General features: G+C 43.2%; 1 protein-coding gene across 6 annotated transcripts in view; it reads right to left on the bottom strand.

Moving 5' to 3' along the window:
- MAPK8IP3 (mitogen-activated protein kinase 8 interacting protein 3) overlaps window positions 1–17,746 on the bottom strand; it is a 113,717-nt gene extending 95,971 nt beyond the window's left edge. For all 6 annotated transcript variants that reach the window (XM_089682632.1, XM_089682608.1, XM_089682625.1 and 3 more), the window contains exon 1: window positions 16,352–17,746. In XM_089682632.1, the coding sequence (XP_089538758.1) occupies window positions 16,352–16,660 (309 nt within the window). In that variant the 5' untranslated portion in view covers window positions 16,661–17,746. The remainder of the gene's footprint in view (window positions 1–16,351) is intronic.
- Window positions 17,747–22,226: the final 4,480 nt, after the last annotated feature.

Consider the following 22,226-nt stretch of genomic DNA (forward strand, 5'->3'; position numbering starts at 1 on the left):
GTAAAACAGCTTTCATATATGTATTTAATCAGTTCTGGTGTCAACTCATTTTTGTTTCTTTTCACTTTGCAGATCCGGTGACAACGGTCAACAGAACAAATAGTGAGAGAAATAACGGGGACAGAGACAGCAAACCCCCCCCCCCCCCCCTTTACCACTCTGCTCAAAATTTAAAAAAGTGTCCAGATATACTTTAAGCACTATCACAAAGCCTGCCACACACAGGGGTCATCAGAAAGCTAAATCCCCCCATCACCTGTTTAGGATTTGGCCATCGGCCAATATAGTTAGATCTGCCTGTGGTTCAGTAATCCACAATGACAGGGATGGGGATTATTCCAAATACAAGCACTGCCAGGTATTTGCTTATTATTACCAGACGATGATTATTTAAATGCAGAATCCTGTGGGAAAAGTTAATTCCAGACACACAAAACCCAGGCAGAGAGAAAAGAATAGGAATAGTCTCCCGGGTATCTAGAGCAGAAGGCCTGTTTTAAGCAGGCTCATTATTTTATCCCTCAATCATTTTTTTCTCATCAAACTGATTGAATCATATACATATATATATAATTAACAAATATTTTTACTTTATTTTTTTTTTTTTGCACTGTCGCCATGCCCCTGAATGGGCAAGCTAGCATTGTGTCTATCTATAGTTCTTGTTATATGTGGATTTGAAGTATATCGCAAAGCCAAAACTTTTTTTTTTTTTTTCATTTTGGAAACTATAGGAAATGTTTAACACCCCTCTTAGATATTTTGCCATCCTCGTCCAATTTGACAGAAAGAATGAATGAACTACCACTTGTGCTCTCTAATTTTAAAAAATTTGACAGCTAGAGAGAAGATCCCCTGCTAGAATATGGGTGTAACATGTAACATGTTATGAAAGGTGAACTTATCCTTTAACTGGGACGCAGGGAGCAATAAAAGCATAACAGGGTTTCAGACCCATCTTCACTCTATCATAAAAGCTAGAATTTACAGCACTGTTTTTGAATGTAAAAAAAATTGCGAATGTAGTGTTATCCTTGCAAGGGCCGCTATGTTGTGGGAACCCTGTAAGCTCTGCACAGCCAGGCAACAGGCATTTTTTACACTTTCATCCACAGTCAGTCCGTGAGCTTGGTTTTGTTATATTATTAGGGGAAATAACTTGGCTAGGGTAATAGGGATTATGGGATGCCCAGTTTGGCTTGAATTAATTAATGGAGGAGAACGTCCTTCCGATATACAGAAACAGATCCTTGACTGTTCTTTTCCTGGAGTCATTACAGATCAGTAGCAACTGCCCTTTATGGGAAAGGAACTCGCAGCCCCTCGAAAATCAGCTTAGCTTCTTGTAACTGCATGCAGAGACACTTCCTGTCCCCTGTAGAACTGCTCCCAGATCCACAACCTGCAGACACTACCAGCCTTCCTGGCTGCTCTGAAGGTCTACCAGGACAAGGATAAAGGATCGAGCCCAGCGCTCTCCTTTGAAAGATTGCTACATGTGGCAGTCTCTCGCCTTGTGGATCCCAGGGTGTGCTGATGTACTCACTCTGTCCTCTTTGCTCCCACTGCTCCAGGTCTCGATCCCATTGATGCTACACTGCTGCATGTATCCTACTAAGCCAATCCAAACCTAGCCTGGAGGCTGCCCCCCCCCCAAAACCTAGGGGACCCCTCCCAGGCACCGACAGTTTCCTCAGCACCCCATCTTCCACCTGACTCCCCTGTCAACCTGACTATCCCATATTTTTGGCCCAGTCCACCACTCTACCAGGGCCTCCAAACCTGGGACTCGCCAGACTACCATAAACATGCAGATTAGGTCTCCACCCCTTCCTGCTTACCGGCTTCTAGAAGGTTCTATGGTCCTCCAGGTTCAGGAGGAGGCGAAAGAGCCACAACCTGTGAAGTTATTCAGCTGACCTGCAGTAACATGACCTAGAGGGTACTACACAAATATGGCACATCGTACATAACATATACAGAAATACAGCATGGGTTATGCGTTATTGCACAGACCTCGTTGACACTCAAGACTCTAAAATTACGGTCATTTTAAATTTGGTGTACACTATAGGGCCAAAAGTTTTTCCACATTTGACCATCACACCTACATGAGGTTGTTGGACATGCCTTTCCAAAACCATGAGTATGGAGCTGACTCCCTCTTTATGGCTACAGTAACCTCTACTCTTTCAGAAAGGCTTTCCACAAGATTTTAAAGTGTGTCTGTGGGAATTTGTACCTGTTTAACCATGTGTGAGATCAAGTACTAATATAGAACAAAAAGAGCTGGCTCACAATCACCATTTCAGTTCATCCCAAAGGTGTTCAGTGTGGTTGAGGTCAGTGCAAAACACTTGACTTCATCCACAGCAAACTCATCAAACCATGACTTTATAGATGCTGCCACCCTGGCTGACCTCCGTGACCATCTTTAGGAGGGCAATGCTAATAAATACTACTGTCCCACTGTGGTTGGCATGCATTCGTGAAATGGATAGTGTAGGGAAACAATCCCTGCTGTCTAGAGAAAGAGCATTTAATGCTAGGGAGAGGTACTGATCGAGGAGGGACAGGGCAGGGATACTATGCTTGACTCTGCCATCTGGGAACCCTAGAGAGTTGAGATGAGGACTTTCCTACCTGGTTACTAAAGACGCCTGCACCTCTGTAATGCCTGTCAGCCACCCCCTTCATCAGATGTTGTTCTGATAATGTAGCCTACCAAAGTGCCCTCTCAAGTACAAAGACTGTGTTAAAGTACAAAGGTCACGACCTGGCGAATAGTATTTTTACAAGGAGGTCAGAATACATATTTAAATTGGTGCAGGGTTCTTTAAACACTTTTTATCAAAGGTTAAAAATTCACATTTCAATTGTTGGTGGTTCTTCAACATTATCCAATTGATGTTGTTCTAATCGGGGGGTCAGCAACCGGTCAATCACTAGAGACTATGTGATGGATAGATTGCAACCTTGCCATGCTGCCAGCTCCTGGCCCTGCTTTCTGCCTCTCAGACCTCAGATCAAAGTGACAATTTGAATACAGATCTGAGGGAAGTTCTAGGCTCTATTTTGGGTCTGGCATGTCATATTACACAGCTGAGGGGAGACCTGGGAGGACTTTCTTCATTTTTCCGTAGGCTGCTGCATCTAATGTGTAGTAAGTAAAATTTTACAGGGGAAGGGAGGAAATTTGCTGTGGATGCTGCCCCTGCATTCTGCACTACTGCTGCATGACATTAAAACTACTGAACCCAGTACTGTGTGTTACATATCCCTGACCTCTGCATTACGTACTCCTGACCCCTGCTCTGTGTGTTAAATACTACTGATATCTTCACTTTGTGTTACTTACTCTTGACGCCTGCACTCTGCATTACATATTACTGTCTTCTGAACCTTGCTTTACTTACTCCTGACCTCTGAAGTCTGCATTACGTACTACTGACTGCTGAACTCTGTGTTACTTACTCCTAATCCCTGCACTCAACATTACTTACTACGGACCTCTGCGCTCTGCGTTATTTACTCTTGACCGCTGTGTTACTACTGACATCTTAACTCTTCAACCTTCCTTTGCTTCTCTAGCATATTTCCTTAAAATAATCATGCACACTGTACCCTGGTAATCTTTGATCTCCTTCAGATTGTTCAGGTACATCTCCACCTCTCCAGAATTGCTTACCCTGATCTATATACATTCACCTAATGCTTGTCCATAGAACACCACTAACAATTGGGGTGAGCATGCTATGGGGTAAAGGGAAGGCCATGTCTGCTTGTGTTGGTGCAGAAAAAATGTTTTTTGTTTTGTTTTGCATAGAGTGGTGAAGGGTTAGAACCTCTGTCAATTTTTTGCTTCTTCTATGCTCCTGCATGGGAAGTCAACCCATGTGGATAGAAAATCCAAATTTTATGAATTCTCATGTGAACAAGTGAAGAGAAATTTTCCTTATGGGACACTTGTTTTAATGACAACTAAGAGTATATATCCTCTTGCATTGATTCATATGTCAACGAGCTGCCCAACTCCCAGTGAAGCCCTGCTTTCCCTACCCTTTTCCGAGAGAGGAGCGATTCTGCGCCCCCACCCCTCTCTCCCTCACCTGCCTTCTTCTCCTTCACTTTTTCCTCCACCCCTATTTCTTATGCCCTTTTTACCACTTCAGCCATGTCTCTATATAATACTTATTTTGATTCCCCGCACATTGGCATTATTGCTCTATTACTGACCGCACCAGTTTATACGAAGTATGCTACCAATACTGTATCTATTAGCCAATACAACTAAATATTTGTAAGACTAGCCACGGTGCATGTCGTTTGCTTTGTATGGATATTAGTTAACCTCACTGACTATTCTTTGTTATTTACTGCGTACCATACTAGCAGATCTGGCTCGACTTACTCTCTCAAGATTGTAATACTTGAGTGACCGTATGTTCATGCTCAATGTTTGTATTTTACTCAACCCCTGAAAATAAAGGAATTAAAAAAAAAAGTTACAGCGGTGTAAAGCAGTTGTCTTACATTATGTATACTGCTATGTCATCTATGTAACACACCCACAGAAGAACATTTTATTGATTTTACTTAATAGTTTCCTCGAAAGGGGAGTCTTATTTTTGATTCCGTTCTTGTATGAAAATAAAGTTGTTGAAACGTCATGATCACTATCATCATCCCCGGTACTCTGAACTTAAGCCTGGAAATGCCTTGCTGCTGGTGACCTTAACTGCCTTTAGCCTATGAGTAGCCAACCCTGGACCAAAAATTCAGAAACCGGAGACAGAAAACAAATGTAATTAAAGAAGACCTCTGCTAAGCACTTTCTGCATCTAAACTGTCACATAGCATAACCTCACCATCATTACTGAAAAAAAAGGACTCTGTAACAGATAAGCACTTGATTATTTTTGCTTACTAAGTCCCATTTTTCTAAGGCAGTAAAATACTCTGAGTTGATGTTCCTATTCTTCAGCAATTCAAAGCTGCCGCTGGGTGTGACTCCCAAAGACCTTCAATCTCAACTCTGTTCTTTTTTTTTTCTCTGTATGTCCCCCCATAGATGAAAAGTCAGATCTGGCTCTAATGCTCACCTTCAATCTGAAGTTGTCCCCACAGTAATCTATTTCAACCACAACATGTCCTCTGTTTTTCTGAGAGCACATTGTGAGAGCAAGACATCATGAGCCCTCTTCCAGAGGGGGCCCCACCATGGCACCCTGCGCTCACAATTTAATGGAGCAGAGAGTGGTCCTGTTGCCATTCCATCATCATTAGTCCCTGTAGTCTTTGCTCTTCAAAGCTACAAATACTAGGTAGGCTTAGCAGATTGGTGGAGGATTGAAGGAAAAGTAAGTAGGTGCAGCTGACAGTTAAATGTATAGCCAATACCTTTTTATTTTCATTTTGGATAGAGAAGTAAGGGAGTAAAACCCCTGTTTAATTTTGCTGCACATGTTCCCTTGTGATTCAATTATCAAAAGGCAGAAATTCTACTGGCCACTAAAGCTATACATGGATCGAAATTAAACCGGTTCAACAGGGACCAGCCGAGACTTGATCCATGTATGGGCAGGCTGATTGTACCCAAGTATATTCATCCATCAACTTGGGTATAACCAGCCTGTTGGATTTTTTACATGCGATTACTACCAGCAGCTATAGCCACTAGCAGTAATCATTGTGTGCTGCTGGCCGGGAAGGCTCCCCATGCCCCGTATTGGAAGGAAATAAAGTCGAACCATCTATGAGCTGCCTAGGTTTCTGCCATTGGACAATTGATTGACATCTGGTAGAGCTTAGAACCTTGAGTGGGAGGAGTTAGTCTTCATTTTGGCCAAAAGCCAAGGTGCCATATTCAGCTTGCACGGGATATCACACTGCTGTCTTCAAATGTTGCCAATGGTCACGCTGACACTCACAGATTCCACCAATCTCAAGATCAGGTGTTAACAATAGAACTAATTGCTCTACATAGAAGTGAGCTACTGTGAGAGCCTTGACCTGACCAATTAAATAATGGGTAGTGCAGCAGAGATGGAGATAGAATAAATGATTATAGAATTGTTGAAACTCAGTATGATGGGAGAAATGCAACTATTATTTCAGATGATGTAAATCTGGAGACCATACACTGGTAGACAATCTGTCACTGTACGATCTTCTGTATTAGATGATGAATGGCATGCATCATTTCCACCTTCTGTTCTTCTCATCCCAGAAAGGCCAGCATTAAGTGTGTCATACAAAATTTTTACATGTACAGTGGGGCAAAAAAGTATTTAGTCAGCCACCAATTGTGCAAGTTCTCTGACTTAAAAAGATGAGAGAGGCATGTAATTGGCATCATAGGTAGACCTCAACTATGAGAGACAAAATGAGAAAAAAAATCCAGACAATCACATTGGCTGATTTGGAAAGAATTTATTTGCAAATTATGGTGGAAAATAAGTATTTGGTCAATATCAAAAGTTCATCTCGATATATCCTTTGTTGGCAATGACAGAGGTCAAACGTTTCCTGTAAGTCTTCACAAGGTTTGCACACACTGTTGCTGGTATGTTGGCCCATTCCTCCATGCAGATCTCCTCTAGAGCAGTGATGTTTTGGGGCTGTTGCTGGGAAACACGGACTTTCAACTCCCTCCAAAGGTTTTCTATGGGGTTGAGATCTGGAGACTGGCTAGGCCACTCCAGGACCTTGAAATGCTTCTTACGAAGCCACTCCTTCGTTGCCCGGGCGGTATGTTTGGGATCATTGTCATGTTGGAAGACCCAGCCACGTTTCATCTTTAATGCCCTTGCTGATGGAAGGAGGTTTGCACTCAAAATCTCACGATACATGGCCCCATTCATTCTGTCCTGTACATGGATCAGTCGTGCTGGTCCCTTTGCGGAGAAATAGCCCCAAAGCATGATGTTGCCACCCCCATGCTTCACAGTAGGTATGGTGTTCTTTGAATGAAACTCAGCATTCTCTCTCCTCCAAACACGACGAGTTGTGTTTCTACCAAACAGTTCTATTTTGGTTTCATCTGACCATATGACATTCTCCCAATCCTCTTCTGGATCATCCAAATGCTCTCTAGCAAACTTCAGACGGGCCCGGACATGTACTGGCTTAAGCAGGGGGACACGTCTGGCACTGCAGGATCTGAGCCCCTGGCAGCGTAGTGTGTTACTGATGGTAGCCTTTGTTACGTTGGTCCCAGCTTTCTGCAGGTCATTCACTAGGTCCCCCCATGTGGTCCTGGGATTTTTGCTCACCGTTCTTGTGATCATTTTGACCCCACGGGGTGAGATCTTGAGTGGAGCCCCAAATCAAGGGAGATTATCAGTGGTCTTGTATGTCTTCCATTTTGTAATTATTGCTCCCACAGTTGATTTGTTCACACCAAGCTGCTTGCCTATTGCAGATTCAGTCTTCCCAGCCTGGTGCAGGTCTACAATTTTGTTTCTGGTGTCCTTCGACAGCTCTTTGGTCTTCACCATAGTGGAGTTTGGAGTGTGACTGTTTGAGGTTGTGGACAGGTGTCTTTTATACTGATAACAAGTTCAAACAGGTGCCATTGATACAGGTAATGAGTGCAGGACAGAGGAACCTCTTAAAGAAGAAGGTACAGGTCTGTGAGAGCCAGAAATCTCGCTTATTTTCCACCATAATTTGCAAATAAATTCTTTCCAAATCAGCCAATGTGATTGTCTGGATTTTTTTTCTCATTTTGTCTTTTTAAGTGGGAGAACTTGCACAATTGGTGGCTGACTAAATATTTTTTTCCCCACTATAGGAACCCTGCCAAAAGCTGAAGTGTCTCTAGTTAAAATGTAGTGTTTGCAGTTAGGCTGTAGCCAGCCTGAGCACTGGTTATTTGTTTTATCTGGGTTTGTTGGGTTTGTAGGTTGATTAAGATTAGGATTGCTTTTGTCTGCTTCTGAGGAGTGCCCTCCAGCTGAAAGAGTGAGAAGAAGTTACAATGTTAACGTTTTTCAATATTTACTCTGCCCTGGCCGATCTCTGAGGCCAGCAATGTAGGCTGGGGAAGGGAATAAATATTTGTGTAGACCCTCTCGAAGCTTCCTGCTTTCCCAAGCTTTGCCTAGAAAGAATTCATGTGTGGCTCAGTCCATCCCTCCCAGGTTTCCTTGGAGAAGATATAGTGTTGGAAAATCCTTCTTCCCAGGCCTACTATGTGGAGAGAGTAAACCTCCAGAAAAGTCCAGTTCATGCTTCTTAGGCCTGCTGTCCAAGGAAAGAAGCTCAAGAGTTCTAATTAGTCAATTGCCGGTCCTGGCCTAAAGGCCCACAACTACAGATTGCCAGTCTCAGCTTAATGGTCCATTACTAGCCTGTGAGGAGGGCTGATGATATTTAGAGGTAGCTGTCCATCTGGCCTACCTAATGTGCAATGGCTTGTGATAAAGGCATAAAGACAGAAGACACAAGACATCTTAATAGATAATACAGAATGGAGGGAAGTTGCACTGTTGTTGTGGGGTATGCTCTACCCCGACCCTCTATTCACTAGACTTTTGAGCAAATAAAGCTGCTAAAAGAAGATTGATGATGTGGACATCTTTCTGTAGGTTGGTGGGTTAGTGAGTGTTTGGGGCAAGTCACCAGTGGAAAAGGTAGGAAGGTCCATAAAATTCAGCAGCTACTTAAGTTGGCCATACACTGGTAGATTTTTGTACGAACTTTCATACGAGAAATGTCATCAGTACAAGGTGCTGCGATACCATGTGCACCCGAAAATGCACCCTGTTTTCCAATGTGTTGGGTGTGCCATTAGGAATTAATGGCACCCCCAGGTGTCTACTAAACAGCAGCGTGTTTTACCTGTGGGTCGAGGAATGCATGCAATGAGCACGTGTTCCTTGACTCACATATGTGTGAACCTAGTCTAATGGGGGCAGGATTGAGTCTCTTGTGTCAGCTTCAATTGTCTGTAGAAGGTTCCCAGAGACAGGAGACACAGGATGGACAGCAAACCAGATCACAATATACATTGGGAGAAAAAAAGTCATACTTAAAAATGCCTTCAAAGTCTGTAAATCGGATTATTATTTTTACCAGAGTTGTCACTGTTCTGGGAAATACAGCATACAAAAGGAGTATAAAATTATGCAAATAGTTGCAGCATTATAAATGAAGTGTGACAAGTTATTATAAATAGTGATGATCCACTCAGGGAAAATAACCAAATGACAGGTTTCTCTATTCTTCTGGATATCTACATGAAGAACCTTCTGATCCATAGACAATCTTTCAACCAGGGAATGGAGACAATCCTGAGCTATGAAATATATAATTTTTAGCAGACAGACAAGTCTCCTGCCATATGTTCAGGCACAGGAAAAAAAATAGCAGTATGCTGATTTGTCTGATTTCTAGAATTGATTTTCTTTTTGTTAAGTAACAAACTTGTGCTGCATTCACACTTTAGCATTTCAGGAATGTGCGTAAAATTACACGATTTCACGCATGTTTACTAACCGCACAAAAAATGTCTGTTGCACAAGCATTGCCATTCATTGTTAATTGCACCCCAAATGCAACAAAAAAGATGCATGTTTGTCATATGAAAAAATGTGCGTAAAACACCGTAAACCGCAAAGTAAAAAACTGTGCAAAGCTTGACGCTCAAAAAGGTACGTGAGCTACTTTTCTGCATGTAGGACAGCCCATTGAAATCAATGGACTGCCCTATGCGTATGGTGCAAAAACATGGTGCAATTTTGCATGCGTTTAGAAAACGTAAAATGGGAATGCATACCTAGGGAGAAAAAAATATGTCTGGACACAGCAACACAGCAATGCAAAATTCTTTAATGCTAAAGATTAGGTATGGCAATGTTTACATAGTTACTGTACATTAGGCCAGCTTGGGATCCCCATGGAAGCTGGAAATCACTGACACTGCTACTTCACTGATCTCCACTTGGTTTTGGGTGCTGTGCTAGTCAGCTGCCCTGCTGCATTGTGTACACAGGAGGTCGCTCGCGCAACATAGGTGGCATTCACGGAAACTTTGCATTTTCTCAATTAATGCAAAGTGTCTCTAAATGGATGGGGTGGAAAGGCAGGGGCATCAATGTCGGGTGAGTAACCTCCTGTGTTCATAATGCAGCAGGCCAACCTCTTGGCACGGGACCCGGAAGCTAGTGGAGATCACTATAGTAGGGATGCCCACTACAACAATTTCCAGCTTCCACCAAAGGCCCACAGACCCACATTGTAAGTGAGGATGCTGAAGGCCCGCCAACAACCAACCCACCAGAGAAAGGAGAAAGGGACGGCCACTGGGAAAGCAAGGGAAAGGTAAGTATAACTGCTTTCTCTGACCCCCCCTAGACAAAAATGTGCATTTAACCCTTGTATTGCTGGAGGAGCCCTACTGCAAGATGTTTTTCTTCAGCTTTAACTGCTATCTGGGGTTACATTAGAGAGATTTCCTTTCTGTTGTGGTTACAAAGGTTGCAAAAGACAGGAAGTGATAAAAAATGCAGCAAAAGACAAAAATGAAAATTCTTTTTTAAAGGAGAAAGCTCTTTTGGCTGTACTTCTCCTGCAGATCACAGGAGTGCAGTTCGTTCTGCACTCCTGTGACCCGTTTTCAGCCTACAGCGGACTGAAGCCCTCTGTCGGCTGACATCACTCAGCCGGTCCAGGCTGGGAAAAGATCCCGACTGTAAAGTCAGGATTCTCCTCAGACTCTGGAGTGGCACCTGGCGCAGCCTCTCAGTGATCTGCTGAGATCCTGAGTCAGCTGCTCCCTCCCCCTCTACAGCCCAGTGCTGAAATGAGCAGGAGGGGGAGCAGAGCAGAGAGCGGTGACTGACAGTCACCGCTCTCTACTCACATCGGCAGTGAGAGATCAGCGATTGTCGGGGACAGGTGCACCATCCACCTAGGTAAGTGTAAACTGGGGAAAGAAAAACCTCTGATCATATGCTGTTTGACCTACCTGTAAAAAGGAGTCAAAACCCTCTGGTGAGTGCGCATTTTATTTGGACATAAGTGGTAAAGAGTTGAGGAGATTGGGTTGATCCCACATCCATTGAAGGACTTACATCATTGTATGGTGTTGGGTTATAGACTCTGGCTGACTTTTACATTTATTTTATTTCACATTTTTTTGTTTTCTACTCTACACAAATTTGTATTTGCTGCATGTAGATGGGTACAAAATTATGCGTTGAGCACATCTAAACATCTAAGGACTTACATCATTGTGTAGTGTTGGGTAATACACTCTGGCGGACTTTAACTTTTATTTTTTGTCTCTTTTTTTTGTTTTCTACTCTGCACAAATTTGTGTATACGTATTTATGATGTATTATTAGGAATCTAGCAAGCGCCTCTGTTTATTTCAGCATATTGTATCACTAGCGTTTCACACCTAAAGGGGCAGCTGCATAATTTGGAATCTGCGTGTATTTTGTTTTTACTTGTATATCTGTTTTTTTGCATTGGATAGGCACTACTTTATTGGTAACATAACTTTTATAAATGCATGTAAGCGCACATAGCCGCGAGTACTTTAGACATGTATTTTACGCATAATCTTTTGTAGCTCTGTCAGCAAGCATTTTCTCTGTCCATGTGAATGAGCCCTAAGGCTGGAGGAAATAAATAATGGACTAACCACACATGTGAAGTGAATGGAAGAATCCTCCCTGCTGAACTGGCCTGAATTTCGATCCATCTATGGCCAGCTTAAGGTACATTAACACTAGCAAACGCATGTGAATCACACAGGAACGCTGTGTGGCTCCTGTGCGATTCATATGCAGTTATGTGCAGTGAGATTTCAGCACTTTGAATAGACTGAAATCACACTGCAAGTAATGCATTCACCACGTTTTGAAACACGCTGCCACTGGAGTGCATGGTACTTTTGTGCCATGCGATATGACGCAGGCAAATGCATGGGGTTTGCGACTTGCATTAACTTTGCGCTGACACCTGCTTCATATGGCAAGAGCAGTGTGACCGGGCCCTAGAAGTTCAGTGATATCACTGCACTTGTGCTCCATTGAGATCTGTGCATCCCTGTGCCTTGGTAGCAGATGGGATCTGTAGTCTTCCCATTCAAGACCCCTATGAACGAATGACATGGCTGTGCAGTCGGATCCACACTCAGCTGCGCAAAATTCAAACAAAAACAGAAGAATGCAGGGAGAAGCACCCTGCGCTTCAGGTAAGTCGGGGGGGGTGGATGGGGGTTGGGGAATGCAACCATGTTTCATGCCACACCCTAAATATGGATGTAAAAGGGAATATGGCCTTAAAGTTGGAATGTACCTTTACATTGGTCTGCCAGCATCCACAAAAAACCATCAGTATCAATTTTTAAATCAAGTTGTATTTAGACAATTTGCAAATCCATATGCTCATTCATATATGCTGATACTCTGAAAAGTAATCCACACTTGAATCACTTTTAAGAGGTGTTTGAAAGGCAATAAGTATGTGTTGCTTTAACCCCTTACACACAGTTGCAGGGTGCTTGCAGAGTGGCTCTATTCGCTTGAATGGGTGGCTATCGGCTAAAGCCTCTCCCATCCTCTGGAACTCCCTACCATAGTATGTCAGGTCAGCCCCCACCCTGTCAGCCTTTAGGCGATCTTTGAAAACTCATATATTCAGGGAAGCCTACCCCACCTCCACCTAAGAACTGTACTTGAATCACCTGCATCAGATCTTCCCCCGCAGCTATCACCTTTTGTATCACCTCCTCCTTCCTTTAGATTGTAAGCTCCATGAGCCGGGCCCTCCTATTCCTTCTGTACTGAAATGTATTGTAATTGTACTGTCTCCCTAATATTGTAAAGTGCTGTGCAAACTGTTGGCGCTATATAAATCCTGAATAATAATAATAAATAAAAGTGACAGGGGGTGTAATTTCTGCCACAGCCACGAAGCAAAGCATCGCAGCCTTGGCATGTGTACACCCTCGACCGCTGCCTCTGCAGATAAAAGGGGAGGTAAAACCGCAGCTCAACCGGTGTGTTTTATCCCCCCTCCCAACTGCTAGCGTGAATGAGCCCTATATCTGCCATTTAACGGAAATCTATGCCCAAAATGTACTATGCTGTTAGTGACAGGGTCACCAGCAGGTCATGCTGGGACCTGTGGTCCTAAGACTAAACTCTAAAGCTGGAGACAACCTATATCTTTAAAGTAGAACCTGAACTAAGGAAAAGAAACAAAACATCACTAATGACTCGATTCTGAAAATGCTAGATACCTGGCTGTCTCTGGCTTCAATACTTCCTGAGTCACAGACCTGGGACCAGCAGCAAGTGAAGTCAGATCATCTGATCTGCATGCTGGATCCAGGTCAGAGACCAATCGTTTTGCAGCTTTTAACTCGTAAAGACAGCCAGGCATCTAGCATTTTCAGTAAGTCAGCAATGACTGCCTACAAGATTCCTTTAATGCTAATTCCATCCTTCAGTCTTAGGTAGGTATGTACATACAATAACTACACATGCATATTGTCTATATTTCATTCATATCCTTAATCCTTTCTCACCAGAGAGAATAGTGTGATAATAATTTACAAAGGAGAAGATTACATTTCTCCATACACACACAGATTGTGATTGTACAAACTTTGTTCCTGTTAGGCTCACCACACACATTACAGTCTGGCTGTACAATCCACTTAAAGCAGTATTAAACCCAAAGCAAACATTTATTATATTGCAGCTTACCAATTTTTAGATGAGATGGCTGCATTAGTTTTCTTTTTTAGGCTTTCTTCTGTTTTCATTTGGTGATATGGCCAATCAGTTCGTTGCTTTTAAAAAGTACAAACTCTCCAGCAGAAGGTATCGGTTTACATGGATGAGACAAATCACTTACCACTGACATGGGTGCTTACAATGATCAGCTTTTACTTTTCATGTAAAACCTTTATCTCAAGAGGGAAAAACTGTTGCTGTAAATACTTGTAAAATGTGAGCTGGAGTTTGGCTTCAGGTTGTTTAGTGTACTTAAATCTGCTAGTACATTTAACACAACCCTCCAATCAAACTGACAATGCTGCTGTATGCTGTGCCTCCTGTGCTCATTCATCCAGTGTTGTGTCTTACTAATACAGGAGGTATGTTACTGGCCAGATCACCAGGTGAAAACAGAGGGGGGAAAGCCTAAAAAAAGAAAATGAATACAGCCACCACATCTAATGATTGATAAGCTGCAATATAATACATTGTTGGTTTTGTGTTTAATCCTGCGTTAAGGCTCCCTCCATACCTATGCAGGTGTGATAGCGTACGCGAGTCTTTGCATTTGCATTGTATTTATGGCAGTCTGTTCATTTCCATGGGCTTCCCTACGCAAAATATTTCACAACAGTGAATTGTTTGTAAAATGGCGCCGCACTAAACACATGGTATTGTACTGCGTTTTGGCACGTGATTTCTCACACACATTAGCAAGGTGTGTTGGGGTGCCATTAAAAATTAACAGCACCGCAACACGCCTGCAAAAAGGTTACACTTTGAGTTTCTGCATCAAAACACATGCACAGTAAATGGAGCCTAAATCTACCAACAAAAGAGCCTGCCTGATTGGATAGACATTGATTGGATAGTCCAGATAAGACCTCATTTTACAAGTTTGGTAAATCTAAATGAGATCCTACAGATATTGTAGACAGATTGTAATGTGTATGCTGTTACAGGGCTCTATTTATACAGTTCTACAACTACACACACACTGCATTACAGGCGTATCATACAGCATTCAACGATTCTAAGTCATGCAATATTTTTTTTTTTTTTACACAATATGATTGCATGTCTCCAATTGACTTGTATTGTGTGCGCTCAACGATTTTGCACACTTTAACCTATATGCAGTACACACTGCAATCAGACTATGATTTCCCCTTTGTAGGTTGGATTCTAACTATACAAATCGGGCATCAGAGCCCAATAAGTCAAACCAAATTACTACAATCATGCTACAAGTTCAATGCATACTGTAATAAGTTTAGATTGACTCAGACGTCTTTCTGTGTGTGGGGGTCACAAACATTCCTATCCAATCATAACATTTGATAAAGCTGTAAAGTAATTGGATGAAGATTATAGTATATCAGAGCAGAGGGGCTGAGTGAGTGTGTTTACCGTTTTATAGAATATTCTTTATGGCAGCCAGAAGGATTATACAATCACAATCTTTGTGTGTCAAGAAAGGTGACTGTACAAGCCCCAGTAGTTCATTGGTGTCATGCCGCTGGCTGTGCCAAGTGCAGCTGGCTGTGCCAAGTGGTGTTGGCCCCAGAACTATGCACGGACCATCAGGTGTGAGGTAAATTAGCCACAGCTCAAGGAACCCTTAGCAATCTCAAGAGCAGTCATGCTCATCCTGGTTTTCATGGAATCCTAAGATTCTTGTAGAGGTTGTTAGGGCTTCCTTTATTGTGGCTGATTGACCTCCCATCTGATGGTGCCTGCATAGTTCCAGGGCATACGCTACTTGGCAGAGCCAGCTACATGACACCAATGATCTTTTTAGCAGTCTACAAGGGTGGCATTCTGACCCACCAATACATGGGGTAAGCCCTAATAGTTTATAGTCATGCCACTGGCTGTGTCAAGTGGTGTTGGCCCCAGAACTATGCAAGGACCATCAGGTGTGAAGTCAATCAGCTATAGCTCAAGGAACCCCTAGCAACCTTGGGAGCACCCATTCTCACCCATGGTTTCATGGAACCCTAAGGTTCTTCCATAGGTTGATAGGGATTCCTTGAATTGTGGCTGAGTTTCCTCCCATTTGATGGTGCCTGCATAGTTCCAGGGCTTGGCAGAACCAGCTACATGACACCAATGATCTTTTTTGCAGTCTATAAGGGTGGCATTCTGACCACTAGTTACAGAGTCACCGAGTATTTTTCCTGAACCCAAATGAGTTAATTTTAGAAAGGGTTTCTCAAGATCTGAAGATAATTTCAAGGGTTCTTCTAGGGTAGAAAGGTTGAGAAAGGCTGCTCTGGAGGAATCTTACAGTTCCACAGAACCCTGGCTGAGAAAGGCTGCTATTTATTGAGTTGTACAATCACATACTGTATGTACCAACATCATTATGCAGGATTTTCCTGAAGTCCTGCAATCTGACACAACCAAGCACTCAAAATCATATCTGTAGTGATATCTTACTCATCCATTAGCAAAGTCGTTCTGAGTGTCAAAAGACTATTCATAGTGTGAATCATGACATTACAACAAAGGTAAGACAGCTATGACAAGCACAGTGAAGTGTAAGCTGTGTGGACTAGTGACTCAGCAGCCATGATACAACATTGGCTAGTTAGAAGATCTGCACCCACCTCTTCCGCCTGCTTCCTGAGGGCCTTCTCCCGTTCATACTGCGTCAATAACTGCTCGTTATCCTCCTTCAGAAGCTCCAATTCCACCTCGTGTTCTTGATTCTCGGTCAGGACAGCATCCAGGTTCTCCAACACGTTGACCACCAGGGGCATCAGTTCCTTGACCACCTCTTCATCATAACACTGGATCAGACGCTCAAACTCCCTGTAGATGCTATTGGCCAACCCCGACACCCGTTCTGACATAACCGACCCGGAACAGTAGTCATCCTGGTACACCACCCCATCGTCTATCTGTATCTCCATCATCTTGGCGGCTTGTCCAGTGCTCCAGGGATGGCACCCAATAAAAGGCTACTTGCCTTTAGACCTGTCCCTTTGATTTCTGGGGAAATAAATCCCTTTTTAGCTGTTTCTATTCTTTCCTTAAAGAAGGAATCAGGTGCATTGATTTGCTTTTTTTTTTAAGACAATATGGAATCAGTTCAGAGTTGATGTTCTATCAATGGGTTGTGATTTCCTCGTTCTTCTGTTCTTGTTATTAGTGCAATATATAAGATAAAAAATAAATAAAAGCTGCCAATAAGGTTAAACTCTTGAAAGGACAGTCCACTTATCTTCACTTAAGGTGATACTTTAGGCAAATGTCTACATCAATGCTACATGCACATCTCCAAGTACAGTATATACAAGCAACCTTGACGTGGCCTGCTATTGCTATAAGGGTTTATATCTGCGCCAAGGTAATGAAGCACCGCTCTCCATCTGACTTCTCTGCCCCCAAATCTGTGCAAATCTCTTATCTTTCCTCTTCTTCGGCAACCTTTACAATCATAGCTGTCTTGTTGACGGGCCCGGCAGCAGCAACAACAAGCCAAAATGACGTGCAAAAACACCGATTTACACCTGCAAATACAGTCAGTGCAATCATTTACCAACCAAGCTTAGAACATGCAAAATTTATGAATCAGAGGGGGGTTAGGGCATCCTTGCCTACGTAGATTTACTTGATTGACGGCAGATCCTAACAGTCCATCCCTGCCGGTAATTAGGGTAATTGTTTATACAGAGGTTACGTCCATGGTATGGATGGTCGCCAAGGCAGAGCCCTGAAATAGAGGCATCTTCCTTTTCTCTTATAGGATCCGTGCACCTGATTCCTCTCCCTCCCCCACCCTGGATGCAAATGTATGTCTGTAAAATGGATAGAACACACCTGCAGCGGTCCTGGGGCTGATCCTGCTGATGATGATGTTGCTGCCTAGGTGTCACAGGGACCCCTCCATCTCATTATAGAGGTGATGGTGGTCCCAGCAAACAGAGGCACCTCCCAGCTCTGCTGTGTGTAGGGATAGGAGGCAGGCTCTCCCCTCCTTCCTCTGACAAGGCTGCTGATCTGACGTCAGGCTTGTCTGCATTATGGGTAAAGAATACAGCTGATTCACTCCCAGCATCTCCCGCACTGCAAAGCCATTGCCTGTTTACTATTGGAGGCCAGGGCAGGAGGGAGGGGGAGGCTGGCTGCTGGTACCTAACCAGATCCTCCCTGCGCTGCCTCAGATACCATCACATCCATCGTTAGCTATGCAAGAGTCATTAGGTGTCACTAATGAAGAATGCAGGAAACTGCATCTTGATAGTTTAAAAAAAAAATTTTTTTTTAAGTGGCCAAAATGTAAAATAATGTTTCCTGTTCAAAGTGTTGAACATATATCCCATCCCTCCTTGATGACCATACTTCCCTGGCAGGTTCCAGATCACTGTTTGCTCATAGGACGTTGGCTTTGAAATGCGTTTCTATAATTCCATTCTCCGCAGGGCCCTTTCACATGGGGGTTCAGTCTAGATCCATCTGTCAGTTTTTCAGACGGGTCCAGACTGAACCGCAATTTATGTCTATTGGTGGGAGGACGTAAATGGACTTACGTCAGTTTATGGCCACAGAAAAAATTAGAAAAGGTTTGCGTCCTTGTCCATTTTTGTGGACGTAGATGGGTGTAAGTAGATGGCATTCATTTACATCCAATCTGTTTATGTCTGTTTATCATTTTTCATCCATCACTAGTTTCTTCTAAAACTAAAAAAAATAAACAATGGGCATGTAAAAACAACAGATGCAAAAACACATGTAGACTGATATAAACTGAAATGAACTGAAGACAGATATGAAAACTGATGTAACCTGAATCAGTATTGAAAAAAACATTTTGCTGTAGCTAACAACACTTTGGGACACCAATGCGTTGTGGGAACGCATGCAAAATTGCGCGGTTTCCTGCAAGGCACAAAAATATGCTGCCACTTTGCAGACACCCGGCGGTGCCATTAACTCTTAATGGCAGCCCCATGAATCTTGTAAACATGCAATCAAAAATCTTGTAGACAACTTTTTGCATGCTTCTCATGTGTAGTCAGCCCGTTGGAAATACTGTGCTGCCCCAAACGCAATGCGTAGAAACGCACAAAAAAAGTGCATGCTCAGTCGCACCTGCTGGTGTGATCTGAGCCTAAAGGTGAGAATACACGAATAGAAAATCGACCGATCGTTCATCTGATGACCAAGAGGCATTCGTTCTTTGGTTGAAATCGTGGCCCACATTTACCAATCTAAAAATATCGTTTGTCAGACAATACGTAGCGTTGACGTCTTCCGTACAAGTAGAAGTGATGTGGCGTGCGTGTGACCTTGTAGCCACGCCCTTCCAGCCAGAATGAGTGATATACACAACAATTACCAGCAATGAGTATAATATCGTTTATTACATGGCCTATATACATAAATAGTGATACATAAAATATAATCTGCAGAATTCTGCTTTCATTATCTCATTAGGCCGATCTACTTTTAACATTTGGATTTTTCATTTGTGTTTACGAAGATTCCTTGGACATAAACATCCGGGTCATCTTCTGTTTCCGCTCATGTGTGATAGCACTTGATAGATTTTTTTCGTACAACCGTCATACCACCGCATAGAAAATTGGTCGTTTGTATGCGAAACGACAACATTTTTCACTGTTGTTCAACTGGATTTTTTATTTCACAATATCGTTATCATTTAAAACATCCTGCTCATCAACGAAGAGAAAATTGTTCGATCAGTGGTTCCGCAAAATTTTTCAAACGATTTTCTTATTGTGTGTACGGGGCATAAGGCAGGTGTTGCTTTCCTGAGTTATATGTGGATTGGTAATTCAGGTCAGCAAAATCTTTTTAACTTGAGCAGCATATATGGAAATTCAGAGCCTGCATTTTAACCACTTGCCCTCCAGAGAATTTACCCCCCTTCCTGATCAGGCCATTTTTTGCAATACGGCGCTGCATTACTTTAACTGACAATTGCGCTGTCATGCGATGCTGCACCCAAATGAAATTTATGTCCTTTTCCCCACAAATAGAGCTTTCTTTCGGTGGTATTTGATCCCTTCTGCGTTTTTTTGCACTATAAACAAAAAAAGACTGACAATTTTGATAACAAAACCAATATTTTCAACTTTTTGCAATAAAACATATCCAGTAAAAATATTTAAAAAATCAAATTTGGTCTACATAGCTTCTACAAATGGAGGTATATATACTGGATTTTTTTTTCATACTAGTAATGGCAGCAATCAGCGACGTATAGCAGGACTGAAGCAGGCATTCTGACACTGGGGGGGGAACTGACTAACGGTCACTGACATCCCCAGTGACACTAAGTGATCAGTACTAATCAGGGGCGGACTGAAAACTCATGGGGCCCCCGGGCAATAGGGGATCATTGGGCCCCTGTGTCCTCGCCCACACCCAAAAAAGCCTATGAAAAAGCCAATGAAAGGTACCAGGGCATCGCATGGGGCCCCCTACTGACCCTGGGCCCTCTGGCATTGCCCGAGTGCTTGAATGGTCAGTCTGCCCCTGGTACTAATAAAAACAATCAAATAAGAAAGTGCAGTGCTTAAAATAATATATGAAATAGTCCACATAAAATGAAATATATTACATGTCAACTAAACGGTATTAGTCCATAAGTGACAATCTGTGCAGGTATAGGTGAAATAGCAGCAATGCTTCAGTGCTGGTGCTTCCAGAATAGTGAGGTAAGAATACGCACTCACCAGATGCGTAATGTTAATACGCATTAAATCAATCAGTGGAGGTCCCCTTTAGGAATCGCATGTAGATCAAGACAAGGATAATCCTCCCTCTGGATATCGGTGGTGCCTCAGCAACTCTCAGGTGGTAAAGGATCCAGTCAACCAGAGGTCCCTTTAAGGGATGGGTGGGTGTAGAAGCCTGTGAGACAGGGACTCCCTGCCCTGGGCACTGCGGTGGATCGAGTGGGTTCTATAATTTAATTGCTCAGAAATGTTCCTCACCTCAGCCCTCCGTACTAAAAAAAAGCACTAACACTGTACTAATGGCACTGGGCAGGAAGGGGTTAACATCTGGGGCGATCAAAGGGTTATCTATGTGCTGTGTGTGTTTTACATTGTGTGCTGTGCGCTGTGCTGTAAGCACATGTGTAAGCACATTGCTTTGTTTTTCTCTACTATGCAGAGCAATACAAAGCAGTGTGCTGGAGCTGACAGGGGAGAGATCTGTATTGTTTACATACAGACCTCTCCCCTGCCAGTGTTCGGTGATCGCCACGTGCTGGCGGAGAATCTCCAGCTGAGACCTGGTGATCGACAGCTGTTGCTGCCAATGGCAGTGCGGGTAGGGCGCCCCCTATCTGGAAATACAAAATCACGTATATAAACGTGATTTTGCGCAGCCCTGCTGCCCTGTAGCAGTAGTTTTCCTATAGGGCAGTAGGAATGGCACAAGCAGCATTTGCCCCAAAAAATGCTGCATTCGACCTGCTTTGGCAGTTCCTGCGCACCTCATTAGGACATGCTGTATCCAAAGAAATGCACAACAATGCAAAGCAGGTCAAATGCAGCCTCTGAACTGCCATGTGTACTGGTCAGTTGAAGTTAATAGGATTTTGCTAACCTGGGTTTCATGTAAATTCCAAACGCATGTCAAGTGCAGGAAAACAACGCTTGTAGACATGAGCCCAAAGCAGCTCACAAGCAGCTTGCATATGTTTGCATAGAAAATGCAACATTTGACCAGAATGTATATCAACATAAACTCTAAAGAGAATGTATGGTATGCTTTTATCATTAACATTTCTCTAAAAGTAACAGAAATAACAAATGCTTCCAATGGTATATTTAGCAGAGCAAAAGAGCAAATAAAAGAAATTAATTGCTAGGATCTACATGTAACACCCTCTAGGTTAGCTGGATAGAGTTTGTTGTATTCTTTTTTAGATAGAGGCTTAGTAGCAGCCTGGGATGAGTCAGCCTGGTAGTGAGGCAGGAGTTTACTTCAGGATAGGCTGGGAGGTTCTACTTAAGGAGCCCTCCCACCTTTCTAGAAACGTAAGAACGTGGCCAATCCCTGGCAGAAGGTTGAGCATGGTGACCAGGCCAACCCTCAAATATGACAGCCTAGGGAGAGAGAGGAGTCTGGTGGAAGATGGACTACAGGACGGTTGGAGTGTGGAGCCTGGGAGAGGCCCTAGGTAGGCTCGCCTACCTACAGGCAGGTCGCTGGAGGGGAGGATCTCCACTGCCTCACCATCTCCTTGGGGGGACAGCCTGTTAGCAGGGAAAGAGCCAGCCCAGCGAACGTCCTGAAAGCAGCTACCAACCCACCACACTGACAGGACAGTGTGAGTATTCCTACATTTTCTGGGCTGGATAAGGGTAGAGGACGGTCAGGTGCAATACCCAACTAGTCTTCACCTGGGACTGCTTGATTGTAAGCTCTTGGCACCCCTTTACTCGGGGATACCCTCGGTACAGCTCGGTGAAGAGGAGAATTCATCTAGGGTCTGAGGAG

Source organism: Staurois parvus, unplaced genomic scaffold (assembly GCF_062004578.1).
Source record: "Staurois parvus isolate SC_StPar_1 unplaced genomic scaffold, SC_StPar_1.0 ptg000018l, whole genome shotgun sequence".
In the NCBI taxonomy this organism is placed as follows: Eukaryota; Metazoa; Chordata; class Amphibia; order Anura; family Ranidae; genus Staurois; species Staurois parvus.